Here is a 25,356-nt window from a genome sequence, read left to right on the forward strand (position 1 = left end):
GTTGCTCGAGCCGGACTCGAAGACATTAAACGAGTTGCGTAAAGACTTTGACTTTGAATATCCTCCCGCACACATTCATGGATCCCATATACATACATATATGTATAAAATAAAAATATGGATTTATGTGTGTATATGTAAACTCCAATAAAAACGCAATATATATATATATATATATATATATATATATATATATATATATATATATATATATATATATATATATATATATATATATATATATATATATATATATATATATATTTATATATATATATATATATATATATATATATGTATTTATACATATTATGACACTTCTTTCAGTTCAGTTACACTACGACATAGTGTTATATGTACATATGTACATAGATACTTTAATGCGATAAGACATTTTTCTAGTAAACTACCAGACAAATCGATTTTTTATATGAAAACAAACAAGTAACCATTCTGTTTTATTACTGAACATTGTATATGATTTTAATTCAAAAACTTTTGCGGAGGCAGAGTCAATGCTGATTTAGGCTAATACGCATTTACTTAACGTTTTACATAATACATAATACATTAGTTAAACAAAATCCCTATCGCGTATAACTACTTAAACAGTACCTACATAAAGATACTATCTACATATGTACATTTTTAAGTATGAAAACATTAATTAACCATGTATAGTAAATAAAATAAAATTAACGACTTTTTTCGCGACCCCACCTCAAGTTTTCAATGTTTGATTTCTTATTCAAGGATGAGAATACTCAACAATTAGCGATTTGACATTTAAAGCTACAAAACACGGCAGCTATATTTCTGTTTATTTATTACTAACGCAACGGAACGGTGAGAACGGAGTTCAAATATTTAAATTCGAAAACTTTGCCAATTTCCAGTTTTACAAGCATAGGGAAAAAGTCAACATTGTTTAAAAAAAAAAAAGAAAACCACGTCGATTGAAATTAATATATAAACTTGCAAATTCTGTTTTGCCGGAAAAAAGCCTATACCCTATTACATACATAAATATATATATATATATATATATATATATATATATATATATATATATATATATGTACATATGTATGTATGAACATACATACATATCATATCTTTTGTCACCTACTCGTAAATCGGAAAACCGGCACTAACCTTTGTCTATCCCATAATTAAATCTAACCGAGTATCCTTAGCCGAGAGGCACTAAAAGTGAGTTTCAACGGTTAAAATAAGCTTGAGGCACACCGCCAGGCCCCGAGAGAAATCCGAGTGATACCCAAATTGACCCGTCACGTTGTCACCTTTTATCAACTTGGACGTTGCGTTAAAAACACAGACTTAACGTTATAATTTCGCGTTACTAAATACACATTTACTTGAACGTAAAAACAACTTTAATGTAAAATTTACATCGAAAGTGCCTCTCGAGCAACACTAACACTGAAATACCTTCGTGCAACGTGAGCGAGGGAAGCAAGCGCTTTTATCGCTCTCCATATACGGACACAAATGTGCTGCAAAACACTCTCTTTGAAGTTTCTTCAGAAGAGAGTCCAAATCTAACATATAATTTGGAAAGAGACTTTGTATGTATGTAACCTTCGTTCGTTGGGTCGTAAATCCGTGACGTCATCGAACAAATAATTCCATTTTTTTCGATTCAAAGTTCCCGGGGGCAATGGCGCCGAGGGCGGAGGCGCCTTCGCACCGGGGCGAAGCTCTAGGGGGCGCAACCACGGGGGCACAGGCACCGGCTTCTGGTATACATATAAGAGACTTACTATATATGTATGTTTATTTGTTCGTGACAGTCAATTAAATAAAAAAAACAAATGAGTATTCAAATAAATGTATATAAAATAAAACTATTCAAATAAATTGAATAAAATGTTTACTAAAATGTAATTTAATTAACGGTTTATATTACAAATACTGAGTGAAGCCGGGTAATACAGCTAGTCTTCAATAAAAAACAAATTCAATACATTTAAACGGATATTTCACCCCACGACCATTTCATCGCAGGGACAACTCGCTTACAAATTTCATGCAACTATATTTTAATTATAAAATAAAGAAAGCTAGAAAGTTTTCAATTAATTTTATTAACAAAGGATAACTGCAGGATAAAATGCATGATTCAAAAAATTATTGCTCCAAATATTTGAATAACAGTTACAATATACATACATTTTAAAAAGTAGTCAACTTAAAAATTAGTATTTTGGATAGTAAATATTTTCATGAAATCTTTCAGTGAGTTATCCCCGCGATAAAAAGCGACCGCGATGAAATATCCGGACACGAATATATATGTATTTACGTGTAGTTATTACAATGATACACCGACACTTTTACAAAGCTGTGGTTATCATATTTCTATAAATATTATTATTAGTAGTAGAAATGTTTTCAACACTGAGCAACAAAAAAACCACGTTTTTTTATTTTCCAGAGCGGAGAGTTATTAATAACCAAGTATATTTTTGATAATTAATTATAAGTATTTTAAAGCAATAAAAAATTACAATCAATACCAAAAACATCAGATTATTGATTCGAATACTCTTTTGGTACAGCAATTAGATTTTGAGTTAAAGACTGCACAAGACAAAAATCTGTAAAAATTGCGCATTTTTTAAAACGCCGATATCTCAAAAACGAGAAGAAACCATTGTCAAACTTAGTAAAGATTGATTATTCTCCGCTCCGTTATTTTTTTTTTCTTTTATCAAATTTCAGATATACACAGTGGCGGCTCGTGGATAAGATATCGGGGGTGCTGCGGTTGATTAAAAATAAAAATAATATGTTTATTTGGATTATATTTTACTATGAACACCCAAATTATCAAAATTAAACATTATATGTATTTTATTTCATTATAAAATTGATTCTTCTGTCTTTTTTCCTTGACCTTCAATCACCTTTTCGTTAAATTTTTCACTGCTCATCATCATTTTTTGTGTTTCTTATATATGTATGTCTTTATTCTATTTATTGATGAAAAACACCGTTCTGGCTCAGAGGTAGTTGAAGTTGTAAGCAGAATTTGAATAAGTTTTGTTATTTCCACACGAACTTTACATAAATTGATTGCAAAAATAAGTTTAAAAATATTAATAAATCATTAATACTAGGCATTTCTTTCCTTGAGTAAAACACTTCTAATTCAGTTTGAAGTTTTTTTTTATCAAGCATTGGATATGATTCAACGGTTAGTAGTAGATCTTCCATTGGCATTTTCTTTCAGTACTTTTCAAAATTTTCTTTATTAAATAATTTCACAGCTATTAATCGATTATAAAAAGTATATTTCTCTTTTATATCCTTAATAATAACATCGCACATATTTTTGGCTTCTTGTGACTGAGATGAAGACAATTCGCTGTAATAATCTCGTATTTATATAATGGCATTAGTAAAGCATTATGAATAAAAGTTTTCTTTAGTTCAAAATGCATCGATATTACTAGATTGCATTTGGTTGTAAATAATTTCTACAGTATTAATTTGTGAAAAAGTTCTAACAAAATAAAATAATTGTCATCATTTAATGTATTCAGTAAATTGGTAGAATCTGATATTGTTTTATCGGCATTTTCGGAAAAAGATTTAAGGTCTTGAAAATATTGCCTCAACTTCTCTTGATTTTGATACACTTAATTAACAGTTAGAGCCATGATTCTGTTTCAAAAATAGGTGCAAATATCGCTTTTAAAAAAAATAGTTTGGCAAATAAATTAGAAGAAATAAAACTGTTACAGTGAGGTTTAGAAGGAAGAGTAGAAATTTAGAAAGTGTAATAGGTGTAGAAGGAAAGACGAAAGCAGAAGGATTGACGAAAAGTGAGAGGTGTCGGGCGCGCGCATACGACGCAAAATAAGTCTCATACAGCCGGGAATGGCAGTACGAGACCAAGCTTCTAGCGCGAGCTCCCTCCCCGCGCCCCTCCTTCGCCCACTCGGCATATTCCAACGAAAACCGTACTGCACAAAATAATAAACGATGCCTCACTTTCTGGTATTAGTACCGCGATGTATGATCATTATTGGATGTATCGGTATGCGGGCGAGCTTAATACACGCTTAAATAATATTGATATTTTCATATAATCATCTTCTTATCACTTCTATAATCACGTCATCTTCTATTAAAGATCTTGGTGTAATACTCAATAATAAACTAGATTTCTGTGAACATATTTCTTTTATTACCAACAAAGCATTTAAATCTCTTGGATTCCTACTCCGCTCAACAAAACCCTTTAATGATCCTTATGTACTAAAATTACTTTATTTTTCCTTTGTAAGGTCTCACCTTGAATTTGCCTCAATTATCTGGTCACCTTTTTATTTATCCCATATTAATTGTATTGAGAAAGTTCAACTTAAATTTATTAAATCCTTACGCTACCTTTTTCCTACCTATACCCATTCTACTGTTTCCGACATTTTAAAAATCTTTTCTTTTAACAATCTTTCTGTCAGGCGACGACATACTGATGCTATATTCTTCTTTAAGCTCAGAAATGGTTTCCTTGATTGTTCTGATTTACTGAATAAGGTTAATTTCAGAATCCCAGTTCGATACTCTAGACGCGTTGCACTCTTTTCACTTGATCCTTTCAATACTAATTCCCAAAAATATTTTTATCTGCAGCGCGTTTATCGTATGTTTAACGGAGAGCTGAATGAGGTTGATCTGTTTGGTATTTCCCTACATCAATTCAGGTCTAACATCAAGAGAATCTTGACCGATTGATTCATTTTTTCTCCTATTCTATTTTTCCAATATTTCCATTATTTTTATACTTTAGTTTAGTTATGTAATGTGCTATTTAATCATATTATAGCTTTCATTCTTTTCCATTTCATTTGTTTATTTTGTATTTACCGTTTTCATTTGTTTTATATTTGTAAATTTCAATTTATTCTTATATTCTATCTTATAACCTTTTCCAAATATTTTAATACTATAGTTTAATTATGCAATGTACTACATATTTTGTCATGCCTTTATTCTTTACTTTTTAATTTGTTTTCCTTATATTTATCTTTTTCATTTTTGTAAAAATCTATTATTGGACTCGGATGTTACATATATTATTTATTTACTTTTTGTTTTTTTTATACCTATCTCTGTACATCCTGTCTGTTGATTTTTCAATTAATAAAATAAAATAAAATAAAATATAATATACATACATTTATGTATATAATAATATTATTTTTTTCTCAATTTCCTTGGGGGTGCTGCAGTACCGCAGTGCGTATGGACGAGCCGCCACTGGATATACATACATATGTATCTCTATATTCCATATAAAATCGACATGAGCCATTGGCGCCGTCCACACACACGATATCTACTAACGATATTTGCAATATTCTCCATATCCAGTTCCTATATTACAACCTGTGGTTGCTATTTTGGAACTGGTTATAGAAAATATCGTAAGTAATATCGTTAGTGTGAACGCAGCCATTCAGTAACCAATCCCTGTGTTTATGTACATATCTATACTATTTCCAATAGCACTGTCATTAAATATAATATTATCCACTCGATAGACTATGTACATACATATGTATATCGCTGTATCACACATAAAAATGACTGCATTACATCATAAAGATAACGCGTTCGAAAACCAGCCATGAATTAATCATGAAATGGACAGATTAAAAAAGCAATATTTTTTTCATCTCGTCGTGAGGCATTAAAACACAGGGTCGTTCTGCGATATCGTATATCTTAAACGCGTTCACCGCGTTGTACTAGGCTTATTAAGATGCCTATTATTTATTCATTACGCAAAGAGAGCATGACATCGCCGCAATAAAGTTTTCCGTTTGCACGAGACGAGTTAAATTTCAGTATTGAGAAAATATACGGGAAAAATCTCATAGATATTCGCCGTAAACTTAGGCAGCGATTCAACCTTGACGGATTAATGAAATTCAGTTTGTGCTTAGTAAACATTAAAAACATACATATGTATGTACGTACATATACTTCCATAAATACTTTTAACAATCTGTATTTAAATATTATTATTTTTCATCGTTTTAATTGAGTATCGATCCCTTACATTTCATCCCATCAAAACGCGATTAATTATTCACTTAAAGAGGGCTTTCGTAAGCAAAACAGATCCATCCAAGCATAATGAAAAAAATATTATGTCGCAAAATAAAGAAAATATACATACGTATGTAATATAACAATAAAAATTTTCCCAGTACTCAACTCGACAAAATGAATTATGAAAACGCAGACGCATAACATTCCAAATATACATATGTATATGTATACTTATATAATCGTATCCTGAAAACATCGAAGTATACGTAAATAAAAACAACATAGTATTTCCCGGATATTAGAAAAAAGTAACGTAAAATAGCTGAAAGTATTATTTAGTATCAAAAATTATAAAATTTTTGAAAATAATAAACAACAATAATTTCAATGAAAACATGAATGTTTAAATACATACAAAATTTTGGATGTGACCAACCCATTACTTTATCTATGTATTTGAGGAATATAAGAAGGTCACAAAACAAAATTCGATAGTTAAATATTCATACACGTTCACAAATACCGGTTCTGAGAGCATTTTCTTGAAATTTTTTTTTTTTAATAATTTGTTCATTTTTTTTTTTACTTAAAATCACAATAATTATTATACACATTCAATATCAAGTAAATAAAAATACCTTAAAAGGTCAAAATAAAATAATGAAAAATTGTTTAAAAAAAAATACTACTTCCGGTTTACGAATTCTGACCTTATTAAACCTTATTAGCTTTAAGTTAGTACATAAAGAATATAAATATAAATTTATAGCTTGATACGTTCAGGGGTGTGGAAAGAATAGTGGCAACAGCATTTTTGACCTTTCTAAGAGGAAAAAATCCCACTTCCGATTTATTAAATTTAGTGATTTCTTTTATTTTCATCACATTGATACAATAATTATACTTGAATTTTTTCGTGACGAGCACACATGTTTAAGGGGTCGAAAAAAATAGTAAAATCTAACAAAAGTAAACTGCCACTTCCAGTTGACGGATGCTTACCAAATTTTACACATAACTTGGTATTAAGCTTAAACTTCTATATATATATATGTATTCTCTAGAGTAAAAGTACTACTTCCGGTTCAGTTAAAAATATTCAAAAAATTTTAGCTTATAAAATTTATAATTTCTATTCCATGTAAAAAATTTCAGTCCGATTCAGTTACCGGTTTGGGAGATAATTGAATTCAAAAACTTTATTTCCGGTCAACTTAAAAATTTGAAAATAATTTACGTCGTGTCGATATGAATTTCAGTAACCAATACTAAGTTTCAGTTCGACTAACGGTGTTCAAAAAATCCCCAAAATACACAGACACATACTTTTCATATTTACATATACACACATATTTTTTCTAGATCATGAAAACGTGATCATGAATCGATTTTGAGTTCGAATCAGTCAAAATCTCGAGTTCGAATAATATACATACATATGAATATGTACATACGTACATACTATGAAGTATGTTGATTCTTCATATTATTGCTTCAAAAATAGTTTCGAACGGAACTCTGCAGAAAAGATTCCTCACATATACATACATATGTATGTATTTAAATGACAATTTATGGTCACTATTCTTGGCTATATCCTAGTGCGTTCTTACTATGGGCACTGGGTTATTATTCCCTCGGGACACAACGTCAAGTATATCTGGGCAAACATTTCTATAAACTGCTCGTTGGTTTGGTGAACAATCCTCAAATTCTTGTTGAATTTAGTTTTAATGTCCCTAGCCAACAATATGCACATATAATATATGTGTAAGATTTGTTATTTCCCTGTGTTTCACGTACTAACATGATAGTTTTATCATCTATGGCTAAAGGTATCAAGTTGCTCAATTAGATTGCGATCGGCACGGATTTGTTTAATATAAGATATGCTGATCCACCTAAAGCATTATTAAATTGTTGATTGTGGTTATTTGATATTATTGATATTTATTTAAATCGACGTATATCATATACATATGTACCTATACATATAATATTTTATGTTTATGTCTTTTTTTCTCCTTCTAATATTTTTCGTTTGTATGGTTGTTTGGTGTCTTGGAAAATTCAATTATTTGAAATATCCGTAATTCCGAAAATTACCAATGTGTATTATACCTATAGATTGCCTAATTTAATAGCATTTTCTGGCCCACTTACAGGATACTGATGAATTACGTTTCGGTGACGATTTGCGAACCCACTCAAAAGCTTTATTAAAAATTATGACATACAAGCGAGAATAGCCGAAACATAAATCAACGGCGAGTATTGTCCGTCGCCGGCGGAATACCATTGAAATCGAACAAAGGTGATGATGACAAAACAGCAGACACCGCCTGCTACAATAAAACTGATATCTATCGTAAAATAAAACAATAATTAAAAAAAGCCCACAATATTAAAGCGCGTTCGATTTTATTTTGAATTTTTGCAAATTGTGAAGTCCTTACAAAAATGTCACAATCAAACGGAAATTCTGCCTTCAAAGTCGATAATGGATGGACGCATTGTTTAATTAAAAAGGGAGATTCGTAAAAGAATTCCCTTCCTTGAAGGCACACGGACGAGGTCTGTCTAAAATTAAAGTACTCAATTTTATATTTCAATCGACGATTAGCACTTTTGTTTTAAAGTTAACTTTTATAACTACTTATTTTTTTAACACGATTACCTAACATAACTTTTAACTTTTATTTGTAATACCTCTTAAACAAATAAATAGAAAAATTTTTTGCAAAAAAATAAAATAAAATAATGAGAACATAAATTGAACAATAAATGTGTTCTTATTAATTGTTTAGTTCATACATACATATTTACATATGTACGAATATGTATAGCAATTCAAAAATCGACATAGCTTATTGCATAAACAAGATCACATTAAGAGCACAACAAAGTAAAGTACTTAATGAACTTAATTTTATCGATATATGTATGTACATATTTCATTCTGAGTGTCAGGCATCCTTTAAATTTTGGAGATTTTACATTTTACTTTGGTAAGAAAAGAAAAAAATTCATTTTATCGTATTCCAAATATATGCAAAGCATACAAGACAATATGTCTAGCGCAAGCAATCGACCTTTGCCTACCCTACTGCAAATTTAACCATCCCCAATTGGAACAAAAACGAACAACGAATTCCTTTTTTTCACGCTCTCATATACCAACGGGTTGACGGTTCAAACAAACGACTTTCACACTGCTGAATGAATCCCTTTCAAACGGTACCAAAAGTAGTTCAACATCAAACCAAGACGATGAGTACATATCAAATTCATACCACCAGAAAAAATAAATATACACAATCAAAACGTAAATTCATTTTAATTCAAATCCTGGATACGAATATTCAATACGCCCACCTCCTTACAATCGTTCAATAATCCTAAAACAACATGTTGGTTTCTTCCCTGTCAACGCAAATCTTCACGTAGGGGTTGTCAAAACCATGTGACGTAGTGGTCATATTTGAATGCGCAATCGGCTTCCGATTACAATAAGGTCTTGAATGTTAACCCTCAACATACCGGGATCGCTCGATCTGAACGCAAGTCACGCGTGACCCGTTTCGTCCTTAATGCGAACACGCCCTGCTTTGTTTTCCTCTTATAAGGATTCCACCGTTTCGTCATAGCTCAACGAAGATAAATTTCATTATTAATTACTATATTACGTATGTAAAAATGGTTCCAAAGTGGGCACGTACAATACAACTTATATCATTAAACCGTAATATGTATAGTAGTAGTTTCAACCAAGCTATCTACATATGTATGTACATAGCATATTTGTATACGACATACGTGCATATATATATATATATATATATATATATATATATATATATATATATATATATATATATATATATATATATATATATATATATATATATATAAATATATATAAATATATATATATATATATATATATATATATATATATGGAGTTCGGTCTATCGTGTCATGCGGGGAAGACGTGCTTCTGCGTTCTCCCCGCTACTACTCGCTTAAACCCGGCTATTGCACGAAATTAAATCTAAAAACTTAACCATCCACTCACTTATTCTACTAATTGCATCCTAGTATAATTTAAGTGTAAAAATAATCAGCAGATCGGTCGTAAAGCGTATTTATATCAGTGAATTCGTAAAATTTTGTTATATTAGTTTTTTTTTTTTTGTGTCTAAAATCTGTGCAAAGTCAATACGGCCGGGGTATATTCGTAATATCTCCCTACCTGAATACAAAAAAAAGGTCCTTTCCCATCAGTCAATAGTTTGTCCCACAGAAGCAATAAATCTTCCACATAATTGCTTGCAGCAAAATTTTTAACGAACTTAATTTAATAACAAGCAGAAACAGTGTTTCCCAACTGTCTATCAGTTCTTTTTCATATTTAAATTATATCAAAGCAATTCGTGTAATTTTATATTCTTTACTAAATTTATTATTAAAATATTAAATTGCAAACCGCACTCACACATATATAAATCCGTTGTCTCCAAAGAGGCGTCTCACGATAAAGATCTGTAAAAAAGTAGTATAACAATTGCTAATCTATTATTATCATAACTAACTACTTTCACTTACAAAGTAACCCTGTTAAATGGCATGTAATAACTCATAAGTGATCCAAGTGATACCTAGGATGACTATCTGTCAAAGCTGACCACAGAGAAGAGTCTATGGCGGTAAGAACTCACTCCTTGAATGGAAATCTCTCTCAAGTACCGCCTTTTTCTCAACACATCTTGGATAAATGCGAGAAAAATAATATCCAAACCTCCAACAAGGTAAGAGTGACGATGGATGATAGCTTAGCTAATAGAAACCTGTATTTAGCCACGTACAATGTAAGAACGTTATCGAGTGAAGGAAGTGTGCTTGCATTAGAGAATGAATTAGAAAGTATCAAATGGGATTTAGTAGGACTTAGCGAAGTAAGACGAAAACAGGAAAACCAAATAATCCTAAAAAGTGGTAACTGTCTCTACTGGAGAGGGCTACCAAATGGTAGAATAGGAGGAGTAGGGTTTCTTATCAATAAGAGAATAGAAAGAAATATTATAGAAATAAACGATATATCGGAACGTATATGCTATGTAGTATTAAGAATCTCGAGCAGGTACACTTGTCAAATCTTCCAAGTGTACGCCCCCACATCTAGCCACCCAGACGAGGAAATAGAAGACTACAGAAAACTACAGGGCGCATACGATAATAGCCGCCACCACTTTAAAATAATCATGGGCGACTTTAACGCAAAAATAGAACAAAAGGCAAACACAGAAAGAGCAGTAGGCAATTTTGGTACCGGCCAAAGAAACGACAGAGGCGATCGCCTCATAGAATTCGCAGAACACAACAGGCTCTTTATCACTAATTCATTTTTCAGGAAAAACACCAAAAATAAGTGGACTTGGGAGAGTCCTAAAGGAGACAGAAACGAAATCGATTTCATCCTAACAAATGCCCTGCACTCCGTTAAAGACGTTAGTGTTTTAAGTAAAGTAGATATAGGTAGCGATCACAGATTAGTCCGTGCCAGGATGGGCATTAATATAAATTGCGAACGTAGGAAATTAATAAAAGGATGCAGTAACTCTCCAGATTTCGCTCAACTAAGGTCTAGGAAAAAGGAATTCGAACTCGAACTTGGAAATCGATACGGGAAATTAAACCCAGAAGCAGACATCGAGGAATTGAACACTGTAATTAGTTCGGTTCTAGCCTCAACAGGTAAGAAATTAGTTGGACTCAGGAAACAGATTAAGCTAAGCAAAATTTCAGAGGAAACCAAAAATCTAATTAAGCATAAAAGAAAGTTAGATAGGGATAATAATAAGCAAGAATACAATCTAGTAAATAAGGAAATTAAGAAGAGAATTGTCAGGGATGTCAGAGATTTTAACAGCAAGCTAATAGAAAATACCATTAAGAATAACCGTAGCCTGAAAAAGTGCAAACAAGATCTTTTCTTAGGCAAAAACCAAATGATCGCAATCAGATCAGAGAGCGGAGTAATAATTAGGAATAGAGAAGAGATCATAGACAGAGTTTATACGTTCTATGCAAAACTTTACGAGAACAACAACGGTCAATTTCCCGCTCCGGAATCGACACACGGCCAAAGGGTTTTTGCAGTATTGCCTAGCGAAGTAGAGGCCGCGCTAAAAACTGCAAAGAACGGTAAAACCCCAGGGGAAGATAATATTCCCATTGACTTACTAAAATGTTGCGGCCCCCCCCTAATTAATATCTTAGCTAGGCTTTTCAGCAAATGCATCCAGAACCAAGCTAAACCAGAAGGATGGAATAACGCAACTATCATTTTAATACACAAAAAAGGCGACAAAAGCGATATCAAGAACTACCGACCCATTAGTTTACTTTCAGCGGTCTACAAGCTCTTCACGAAGGTTATTACAGAAAGGCTGAAGAATATCCTCGACGAGAACCAACCTATAGAGCAGGCAGGGTTTAGGGCAAATTTCAGCACAATGGACCACCTCCAAGTAGTTGGCGAACTAATCGAGCGCGCCAACGAATATCAACGGCCATTGTGCTAGGTTTCGTCGATTATGAGAAAGCCTTCGATACAGTTAGTTATAATGCAGTACTTAACGCTCTACAAACACAGGGAGTGCCGGAACCCTATGTGGGACTATTAGCTGCAATATATAAGAATGCCACAGCTTCGGTTAAAATTTTTTCAGGTACAGATAGATTTAGCATAGGAAAAGGAGTAAGACAAGGAGATACAATCTCGCCCAAGTTATTCAATGCGGTGCTTGAGGGAGTTTTCAGGAACTTGGATTGGGATACAGCCGGAGTAAGCATCAATGGTCGCTTTTTGAGTCACCTTCGGTTCGCAGACGATATAGTTTTAGTAGCTCGTGATTCAGCTGACCTACTTATCAGACTAACACAGCTGGACAGGGAAAGTAGAAAAGTAGGATTAAAAATTAACGTAGATAAGACTAAACTAATGTTCAATAGTTATTGCATGCCTGATAGCATCCCCTTAGATGATAAACCAGTAGAAGTAGTAAATAATTATTTATATTTAGGTCAAATAATTGACATGTCTGGTAGTAAAAATGAAGAGATAAAGAGACGTATGAAATTAGGATGGAGTGCATTTGGACGGATGAATGCTGTTTTTAAATCAAAAATGCCACTCTGCCTGAAGAAAAGGATCTTTGATCAATGCGTTTTGCCAGTGATGACGTATGGATGTGAAACTTGGACACTGAACGCCAAGATGCTAAATAAAATCCAATGCACTCAAAGAAGTATGGAACGCTGTATGCTTGGCATAACGAGGAAAGACAGAAAGCGGAACACGTGGGTGAGAAGTATGACAAGGGTAGTGGACATAGTGGATAGAGTGAAGAGATTAAAATGGCAATGGGCGGGTCACGTAGCTAGGAGGATGGACGAAAGGTGGACAAAAGAAGTGCTTGAATGGTACCCGAGAGAAGGCAAAAGAGTAAAAGGAAGACCGCAAGGAAGATGGGTGAACGAAATTAGGAAAATGTGCGGAATGAGATGGATGAGTGTTGCGCAAAACAGAGACGAGTGGAAGCGTGTTGGAGAGGCCTTCATCCAGCAGTGGATGGCGAATGGCTGTAAATGATGATGATGATGATGATGATATATATATATATATATATATATATATATATATATATATATATATATATATATATATATATATATATATATATATATATATATATATATATATATATATATTATTGTTTTCTATACGATATTTGGTTTTTGCGTATGTTTTGAAAACAAACATTGAAAAGCGCTCATAAAATATTCACTTGGGTGCAAGTAGACTTTGTGCTATGCGTAAGAAAGTACGCCGAATAAAAAATAGGACAAAATATAGCAAGAAAAAAGGAATAGGGAGGAGAGCGGGAGGAGAGAATGGCGCAAAGTCGGGACGCTCCCAGTACGGAAAATGCTTCAAAAGAAAATAAAAGGAAATATGAGGTCGACGAATGCGCGAAACGCAGAAAAGCGAAGCGATTTATTTATTCGCGGAGTCGAATTTGCGGATTCCGCCGAAGCCTTCGAGCACGCACATACACGTCGCGGCGGTACAAATGGAAATTCACTTATGAAAAATGGATGCAACGAAAGCTTTTCAATATATGTACATATATAGGTATAGAGTATACACACACATAAATGAACGTATCGTATATTACCGTCGAAATCCCGCATCTAATCAACGCACTGCATTTTTAAAAAAATCGATTAACTTCAACATATATTTAATGTACCCCAAGTAATGTTTTCAAAAATATACATAGATTTTTAACTGTACAAAGTTCCGCAAGGCTCTGTCGAAAAGCCATTAACTTTACAGTGTAATGTGACGTACGCGGAGGCGAAATTGATTCCAAAATCTAAATCGTAAAAATGTTTTACGCATTTCTCTCTTCAGTGACTATAAAATTTATCTCGTAAAACCAGTATATGTATGTATATTATATTTATTCACATGTGTGCCTATCAAAAGTTAAAAAGAAAATATTCCATGCCGATCAAAAGTTGACATATGTATTCATCAACATATGGTACATTAAGTTAATTGAAATTTTCAACAGATGGCATATTTTTTATGAAGCGAAAATTTTCCTAATGCGGAAAAAACAGGAATAACTCGAGCTGAAAACGTTATCATGGCACAATTTCACTTAAATTATGCAGAACGGCATTGTGTAGCCGAGGAAACGTAAACAATTTAAAAATACTATATATAATATATAAAAGCGACATTATCTCACTGAGAAAGTGCGCTCGTTTTCACTGAAAACGCAAAAATTCCAACAACCATTCCCTACCCCACCCACCATCTCCCACACCCATTCAAAAAGATCTCATTTCAATTTTTACGGTACTTTTATTCAAAGCTCGATGCGTTTTTGTATAGTTTTACGGCTGAGTGAATTTACAACGTTAATAATAATGGAAATAAAATAAGAACCCCAATGCGATTCGCCGTATTGTTTTTGCGTACAAAAAGAAAATCCGATATTACTCTGATTCGCTAAATCTGATCAATCTATATAAATTTAACATTATATATATAAAACTAACGTTCGTACACGTAAAGAAAACAGTATCGCGTAAATAAAAATAAAAAATTTCGGAAAGCAAACTTAATAATACATACATAATACGTATTACACACCACACACCCTAAAGAACGTCGGGGTGGAGAGAAGAAAAAAGCACATTTGTGCTTTGCGTTCGACTGAAAATTCGTCACCATAAAAAGCAACAGATGTTTCTCCATCTACACATGTATGTACATATGAAGTCTAGAGCCTCGCCCACATTTAATGACAATTCTTAAACATAGTCCACACATTCAAACACAATTCGAAACTAAATATGTAATTGAAGAATGCGATATGAAATTATTGATAACCCTGTGAAAATATTATACGATTCCAATTCAAGGGAGGGAGAGGGAGAGGCGAAACGAAATTCGCGTAGCCAAGAGAAAAATTCCGACGTGGAAGAGTTGGCAAAAAACACAACAAGCTCGGAAATATTCATAGGAAATGGAGCATTTTCGGGGGCAGTCGTGCGCCTCGTGCCCCCCTCCCCAGCTCCAGAACAAACCCACGACCGTGATTGATGCTGGAGAGGCAGTATCACGTGAAATATGATTCGACTCGGAGCAGAGCAACCCTATAAATCTGGAGTGGCGAAAAACGGCACGCAACGGCCTGATCCTCGACCCGATTAATTAGCCCCAGCGTACAGGTCAAATAACGCCAATAAAACGGAACGACGCGGCCGTGACGCAACGGCGACGTAACGTCTTCACTTGACCGATGCGACACCGTCTTTTAATTTATTGTGCGAGAAAATTGCTTACAACTTGCTCGTAAAACACACTGTGATCCACAGAAATATTTTAATTCTCATTCCCAGCCTCAAATATTTATTGTATCTTCTAGCGACAGTTCAAAGACAACGAACTTCACGCAATGAAATAAAAAACGCAAAATATGCACCATAGTAAAATGTTTTTATTATTTTAAATACATAATTAAATTTGATGAATAAGCAAACTCTAACAGGAAACGTTCGATCCGGATTTAATAATCATTAAGGAACCAGAAGCATGGCTCGGTGGTTGCGTTAATGCTAAGCATCGAGAGGTAAGGTTGCCACCTCGCCAATTTTTTTACTTAGTATGGTGTGGAGCAGCGGGCTCTAAAAATTATAGTTAGTGACTCCATCCGAATAGTTATTTCAATATGTATTTGTTTATATTTGACGATTCATGAATATTTATTTTATAACAGAATATTGGACTCCAAACATATAGGGTTTCTGGACTCGACTCGACCCGGCCGGGTAATGACTTAAAACCCGGATTCGGGATCCAGGCTTCAAAACCCGCCGGATCTAGGTATTTCAAATTTCGAGTATTAACGTAAAAATTCAAAATGATTTTCAGTCGATACATAGAAAATATCCAAACATGTATGTGTTATTTAAAGATTTGATTATTTCTTATAATTCTCTTAAAAAAAATAAGTTTTATTATTGACCGAATATAAGTACAGTTTTTATTATATATTTCGGAAAACTACAAAATTCTATAATAATAATGATAAGTAATAAAGGGACACGTAATCACATATTTGCTAAATGTGCCGAAAATATTGGTATGCCTCTATTTATTTGTTAATTAACTTCATTTAACAAATAGCCTGGTTAAAATATGTTATTAATTTTTATGACATACAATATTTTATTCGGTTTTACTGTCGATATTTCACATAACTTTACATAATTTTTTTTTAAAATGATTTTGTGTGTCTATTTTGTTTAATTTATGTACATACTTTTATTTTACATGACGGCATATAAATTTTGAACGATTGCATACAACAAAACTAGAATTTTTACTAATATAATCTAACTGGTTTAACCACATGAATAAGTAATCCACTCAAGAAGCAGGGTTTAATATTCCTCGCCAATAAATCACGTTTTAATTTTAGCTGTAGACCAATCAATTGAATAATTGATAGGTCTACAGCTAACAATTACTATAAAAGGTGGTAGTAGCTAAATTATCGTATGCTATAAACAAAAAAGTACTTACAATACTACTAATGCAACTCTAAAATTGAAAAAAAAAATAAAATGTAAATAGAAACTTCTTTATAAAATCCTATCACTTTCCAAAAACCCACGCTCTTTGCAAAAATGCTGCAGACCGTACTTTGAGAAATGCTGACCTAAAACAATGTAATTCAAAAGTGCTTCAGGTCCTCTTAGCGTCAGTGTATTTTATATGTGTATGTATGTACACAGGTAAGGGTTACGGCGTAAATTTAGCAAAAATTCGTAAATCTATTAATTGTATTGGAAAACTTATTACCTTAGCCGCCACTTTTACTTCGTCCAAACCATTCAGACTTAGTACCACACTTAATCAACCTCAAATTTAATATCAAAAGATTAATAATTGCAACTATTCAAACGTAAAATAAACACCAGGCTACCCAGCTAAAGCCCGAATTTAAATAATTAGCATAAGTGAAGGATAAAAAAAAGCGCGACACAAAATTAAAAACAAAAATTTTAAAACATGATTACAGATATACACATGTATGTACATATGTGTATCTTGATTAACATATATGAATGATCATTTCAACATGCACAAAAACCTATATTTGAACCAATCTGCTGTCGTGAAGGTTGAAGACTTGGAAACCGAAAAGTAGAAATTAGTCGAGGGGTACGGCAGGGATGTGTATTGTCGCACATGCTCTTCAATCTGTATTCGTAAATGGTGTTCAACCAGGCAGTCGATAGTCGAATAGGAGTAAAAATAGGTGGCGAAATTATAAATAATATCCGTTTCGCTGATGATACGGCAATATTGACTGAGAGTGCCGAAGACCTACAATCGTTATTGATCGCAATTGATCATTCATGTCAAAAATGGGGTCTGTCTATTAATATCAACAAGACAAAATCAATGGTAATATGTAAAGAAAAGACGGATCCATTAAACCTGAGTGTGCGCGGACAAATGATTGAACAGGTCGAACAATACAAATACCTAGGAGCAATGATCAATACGGACGTCAGTTCCGAAATAGAGATAAAAAGAAGGATCGAAATAGCAAGAAATGCCTTCGGCAGCATGAAAAATGTTTTATGTTGTCGAAGGTTGTCTATGAAATTGCGTTTAAGAGTCCTGCACTCCTATGTTTGGTCGGTGTTACTGTACGGATGCGAAACGTGGACACTGTTAGTGGCATCCATGAACAGGATAGAGTCCTTTGAAATGTGGTGTTACCGGAGGATGCTAAAGATCTCGTGGAAGGAGCATGTAAGAAACGAAACAGTCCTCCAGCTTTTTCATAAAAAGAGAGAGCTTCTTGACACGGTGAAGCGCCGTAAGATGGAATACTTTGGCCACATTATTCGCGGCCCCAAATATCGCCTTCTACAAACAATCATAGAAGGGAAAATAGAAGGCAAACGGTGGCTTGGGAGAAAGAAGCTCTCTTGGCTCCGGAACATCAGGACATGGATGGGACTCGGTCTCGAAAAGCTATTTCGGCTTGCCCATGATAGGGAAGAATTCGCACGGGCCATAAACGATGTCTGCCCAATGGTAGTCGCCTACGTCTGAATACGGATTCGGCATTAGAAGAAGAAGAATATATGTAGACATGAACATACATATGTTTATGAATATGATGTGTATCTATATTGTACATTAGATATACCTATGTATACGTATTATATATACATATGCACATGTATACGTACATATGTATGACATGAAAATTTCGTCGAAAGCGATTTAGATTCGTGGGGTTTTCCAATATAATAAACCCAAATTGGTTTTACAAGATAAAAAGCTTTTAAAAACAAAAATCCAGAGCTATTTTGGAAATATCCATACATATTTCTTGATAATATTTAAATTCGCACCACGAATATTATGGATCGATTTTGAAAATTTTCAATTTTTAAAATCAATTCAAACAACGTAAACACAAGCGGTATCGTGTATTTCAAACATCTCATAATAAAATTATATGACCTACATAATATTGTACATTCATACGTACATATGAAAAAGCAATTATAAACAATTATTAACAACAGCTATATATTATTACTAGCTGTATTACCCGGCTTCGCTCGGTATTTGTAATATAAACCGCTTAAACATGACTAATCTAAAAGTAAACATTTTATTAAAAAAAAAAAATAGTATCACTTTTTTTCGCTTTCTCATCTTACTTCTATTTTCGTATTCTTACGGAACCGATTTATCGCATTGTAAGAAGATTGGCTATATATGTACTTTCAAGCTACCGTATTAACAGATGTTAGTACCGAATCGACACTGTCTTACAAACATTCGAATTCAACAAACACTCCTCCCCTATTTCTTTCAAAGAGTTCAATTTAGACATTGAGTTTATATCACAAAATAATTTATACCAATTCGCCGAATAGTAAGTAACTGAGGCAACTTCAAAAAATGTAGATATACATAAATAATGTAGATTTATAATCACCAAATAAGAAATCAAAAAATGTAGATTTATAATAACCAAATTAGAAACTCATGTCTTAATGTGAAGAAACTTCAATTTCAACTAACATATTTCAATCTCGTCACTGTATTCATTATATCCACTACTTGTCATACTTCTCACCCACGTGTTCCGTTTCCTGTATTTCTCGTTATACCAAGCATATAACGTTCCATACTTCTTTTAGTGCATTGAACGTGTAGCAACTTGGCGTTCAATGTCAAAGTTTCACATCCATACGTCATCACTGGTAAAACACATTGATCAAAGATCTTGCTTTTGCTTCAAGCTCTCAAATATTGTATGTACATATACATATGTACATATACATATGTACATATACAAATGTACATATACAAATGTACATATACATATGTACATATACATATGTACATATACATATGTACATATACATATGTACATATATGTACATATGTACATATACATATGTACATATACATATGTACATATACATATGTACATATACATATGTACATATATGTACATATGTACATATACATATGTACATATACATATGTACATATACATATGTACATATACATATGTACATATTCATATGTACATATACATATGTACATATACATATGTACATATACATATGTACATATACATATGTATATATACATATGTAAATATACATATGTACATATACATATGTACATATACATATGTACATATACATATGTACATATACATATGTACATATACATATGTACATATACATATGTACATATACATATGTACATATACATATGTACATATACATATGTACATATACATATGTACATATACATATGTACATATACATATGTACATATACATATGTACATATTGGCTCTATCCTACATAATGCCTACCTGCTGGGAGCAATTCCCTTGAGTCACAATTTAGAGTTTAATTTAGAAAACATTTATACAAATTACTGTTTGGTTTGGTGGGAAATTACTTAAACTCATTGAGCTTCAATTTTCTCAGACAACTTGGGTACAAATATACAGTACTTTGATATCTTCTCCTGTGGCACGTACCAATTTGATGGATTCGACACTTGTTGCAAGGGATATCAAGCTCCTCAACACGATTTCTGTCAACTTAGATTTGTTTAATCTAAAATATGCTGATCTGGTTGAGGAATTGTTTAATTTGATATCGTAAACGTGTTCTAATATTGTATTTATTTCATAATTTTTATGTTTTTTATCGTGTTTTACTTTGCATTCATACTTATTGTATCCATTTTTTTTTTGTTTACATATAGTGGCGACTTGGAGCTATTCTGTAATGTCACTATGACGAAAATTTAATTAAATAAATCATGCGAATGTAATTTCATTCTGAATTGATAACACTGAACAACAAAAAATCACGCTTTTGAGGTACCAGAGCGGAGACTAAGCAATCTTTACTAAGTTTGACCCACTGAATTTGAATATGATAATTATTTTTGTTGGTTCGCTCTCGTTTACGAGATATGAGCGTTTAAAAAAAGCGCAATTTTTACAGTTTTTTGGCTTTTGCGGTCTTTAGCTCAAAATCTAGTATTGTTGTGTTCAAAATGAGTATTGGAATCAGTATTGATATGTTTTTCCTATTGATTGTGATATTTTATTGCTTTAAAATACTTATAATTAATTATCTATCGAATTTTTAAAGTCAAAAATATTTTTTTTTTCATGCTATTATGCGTTTATTTTGCGGGTTTTTTTATTTCACTACGTTTATAAGGTTGGTTTATATTGGTTTTCTATATAAATTTTATCTAAACGTACTAACTCGAGCGGTAATTGCGTTAGAAAGGTAATTTCGTTGGTGCCCGTGTGCGTACACATCTCTTACACAGATAGCGGTGGTGTAAGCGAGACGGCTTACACGCGTAAGCGGTCGAACTACTTAATATTAAATTACTACTAAATAATTACTACTTAATATTACTTAATACTAAATCGCTTATATCCCATAAACGAGAGCGCAAAAACAAACATCATTATCATATTCGAATTCAGTGGGTCAAACTTGGTAAAGATTGATTAGTCTCCGTTCTGGTAATTTATTTTGTTGCTCAGTGTAATCACTGGGAAAATAAAGTAAAATATTCGAATGTGACCAACCCATTACTGCAAAACTTTCTTTTCTAAATTTTGACCGTATCACATAAAATTTGAACTGCGGCTCGCAAGCCGCATGCGGTCGGCGTGATTTTTTTTACACGAATAATTTTTCTATACAAAAAAAAACATATCGAGAGGTAAAAATAGAATTTCAGATAATGCTGGCGACATACATATTATGAAGTCACACTACATATACTATAATGGAGTGGTGACATTGGCACAATGACACGGTACAGTTATGGCGTAACATGACTCGCGTCACATACAATTGTTCTTTGGGGGACAAATGTGGCCTCCTCCTGCTCCTCATCCTCAACCTCCCTCACTCTAAAGCAATTATGGCAGTCAAACCAGCTCATACAAAATTCATGCAGAACAAACTAGCTGAAACTCGACAAAATATAACGCAATATTTTCATAATCGTCCGAAGTGATATAATATTTATACTTTCTTCTTTAAGCTATTTTGGTAAAGTATGCATTATTATACAGGCTCAACATGGCATGCCGGTCGAGTACCATATGTATGTAATTGGTTTGTCAATGTATGTACATACATAAATTATTATACGAAAAAAATCCACTCATACTTTCAACATTAGAATTTCAAATATATATATGTAGTTCATATACATATAATATTTAATAGCCAATGACTTATCACAGTTGACAAATCAATAAAAACAGTCACTCGAATATTTGGATATTTCATATTAAGGTTAGAATAATATTGTATAATACACTTCAACAGGAGAATTTTTGAAGTGTATTTGATATTACATGGGAATATACTGAGTTTATAAATTGGCAATCGCGATGAGTGGCCTGACTAGTATAATATACCTTTAACAATTCAGTAGAAAGGGGCGGCATCTGAAGACACCCGCAAAAACATGACATGTCATGTCAAGGCACATAAAAATTTAAGTACAAAGTAAACGTGACGTAAATAGCACCTACCCGTAAAGTAGCAATTAGTAGTATCGTAAAATTTTCACGTTCATAAATATTGGCCGGTTAAATTTTTATACGTGGTTCGAAAACGTACACCTATTAAGAAAAACATAAATATTGTGTGTGTATAAATATTACCTGAAGTACTAAGACCAGGACTAGCAGTAAATTTGGCAACGTCAACTATTTTTACAGCAAATTGCTGTTGAGTCTGTCGGTGAATACATCTCCTCACGAGACTGAATGGACCTCTGAAAAAATAAAAAAATATATATTACATAATTTGAAAGATTAAAAGGTAATGAAATAAAAACAACAAGGCTACCATTCATCCGCTTCAAGATAACAAAAAATAAAAACAACAAACATATTATGTACATACATATGTACTTGAATGGTTGGTTGGACATTTTGTTTTAAATACCCTACTCTTAGTCCGCGGATTCATTTGTTTAATTATTTTTTATTTAAAAATATATTGTTATACATTTTAATAAGTCGTCAATTTTTTTCGTTCTAGAGAAAACCGAATTAAATTTATATTAAAATCAAGGCAGTAGATTCGGTTGAAAATTTAACGACTTCGACTCCGACTTTTTGTTATGATTCGACTCCGACTCCAACTTGAACGATTTTAATAAGTTCGACTTTTCTTGCCAACATGTATAATTATTTGTAAAGAAAATAATAGCTATATTCAAAATATAAATAAAAATCAAAGGAATTTAAAAAATTTCTCAAGTTCAAATTTTCGAATGAACACTTTTGCGAAAATGAAAAATTTTCGAACTTCATCTATTGTTACTACGCACAGAGATTTAGTAAAAAAATAAGTAAAAATTGATATTTAACCTAATTTATTAAATTATTGGTAATGAAATAAGTATGAATAAAAATTAAGTAAATACATTCAGAATTTCATATCAAACAAATCTATATACATATATAAAAATGAATGTCTGTGTGTGTGGCTCGAATAGGCTCTTAAACCACTGAACCGATTATGATGGAACTTTCAGGATTTGTTGTATGCATGTCCGGGAAGATTACTGTGAAAAAAAATGGCCCAAAAACGGGAACGGAAACGGGTAAAACGGGAATGAGTCTCATTGCAAGGCTATAATTTCAAATGTTTTCGCGTCGTGACCAACGTGTTCGCTGCCTGCGTTTTACCGACAAATGGGAACGGGAACGAGAACGGGAACGGAAACGAGAACGGGAATTGCGTGCGTTATTGTGGCATTGCAACGCATGCCGGGTTCAGCTAGTTAATTTAATAAAAAAAAGGATGAAACGGAGGAAACGATTGGTTTTGGCCACAACAATTTAATTAAAATTCATGAATTTTACAAAGGAATTATTTCATTTCAATTTATTAGTGGATTTACTTGGAATTGGAGACTCTGGTTCATACCGAAATAAAGAAAATAGCAAAAAGGAGTCGGGAGTCATAAGAAATTAATCAATCCGACTGCGCTTGAAATGCTCCGACTCCACGACTCCGACTCTATAGCCCTGATTAAAGTCCTAGCATAATAAATGCACAAAAATAATCAGTTCTAGTTAAAACTCCAGTTACAATTTAGTTTCAAATCCAACCGATTATTTTTAAAACACTATCATAAAAATACATTCAAAAATAGACATACATACATATATGTACTTACATAGGTATTATACATAATCAAGTGATTATTTTGGGTTCAAACTACCTACGTATGTATGTATGTATGTACATTCAAATGCCTCAAAAATAAACTTGTTCAAAAAGTATATCATTCAAACTTTACATCGAACAATTAATAGTTCAATTGATGCAGCGTGTAACGAATTCCATTCTCATTTGTACATACAATTGTAGCTATATATGTATGAACATACATACATACACGTATCAAGGGAAAAACAGTCGACTAGTATTGTTCATAAATGGGCATCAAGCATTTTTCATAATTTTCCTGTTATGGATCACATCGACGTGTTTCATAACTCGTGAGATGTATGAATCATGAGACATGTTCTCATTTTAATGAAACATACCAATTCAGTGTTGGGTATTTTTACCGCAATATGAGGCATTTTTGTAGTTCACGAGTGTTGACATACTAATTATTACATCTGTCGCCCACCCAGCACAGTGTTAAATCAACGCATACACTACGGCTATTATTACAGTAAATTACTTCATCAAAGTTAAAATTAGGAAATGACATGCGATACAATTAACACGTTTATATTAAGAGTGGTGTCGGAACATCTAATTGTGCAATTAAAACTTTCGGGATTAATCAAATTATACATTGAGGTGTGTCAAAAGTGGTAGCAAAATTTTACGAAACTTGGCATGCCACGCCACAATACTCCTACCTTCGATCTTTATATCGGTAATTTATGAATAGACTTCCTAGAAGGCTAAATTGGGATTGATCAATATAGTGACTGTGCATTATTAAAAGAAAGTTATGAGTCTACTGCGCTGCGCTGAAGCTCAATTTCATATTCTGACTTCATTCACGAGAAACTTCCGGCAAGGATAATGAAATTCG

At 32.7% G+C, this 25,356-nt stretch overlaps 1 protein-coding gene across 1 annotated transcript in view; it reads right to left on the reverse strand.

The window, feature by feature from the left end:
• The window catches only part of CASK (peripheral plasma membrane protein CASK), a 408,349-nt gene that overhangs the window by 363,917 nt on the left and 19,076 nt on the right, over window positions 1-25,356 (reverse strand). Inside the window, exon 2 of the mRNA XM_077429351.1 lies at window positions 22,949-23,061. Within this exon, the coding sequence (XP_077285477.1) occupies window positions 22,949-23,061 (113 nt within the window). The remainder of the gene's footprint in view (window positions 1-22,948; window positions 23,062-25,356) is intronic.

Source organism: Arctopsyche grandis, chromosome 4 (genome assembly GCF_051622035.1).
Source record: "Arctopsyche grandis isolate Sample6627 chromosome 4, ASM5162203v2, whole genome shotgun sequence".
In the NCBI taxonomy this organism is placed as follows: domain Eukaryota; kingdom Metazoa; phylum Arthropoda; class Insecta; order Trichoptera; family Hydropsychidae; genus Arctopsyche; species Arctopsyche grandis.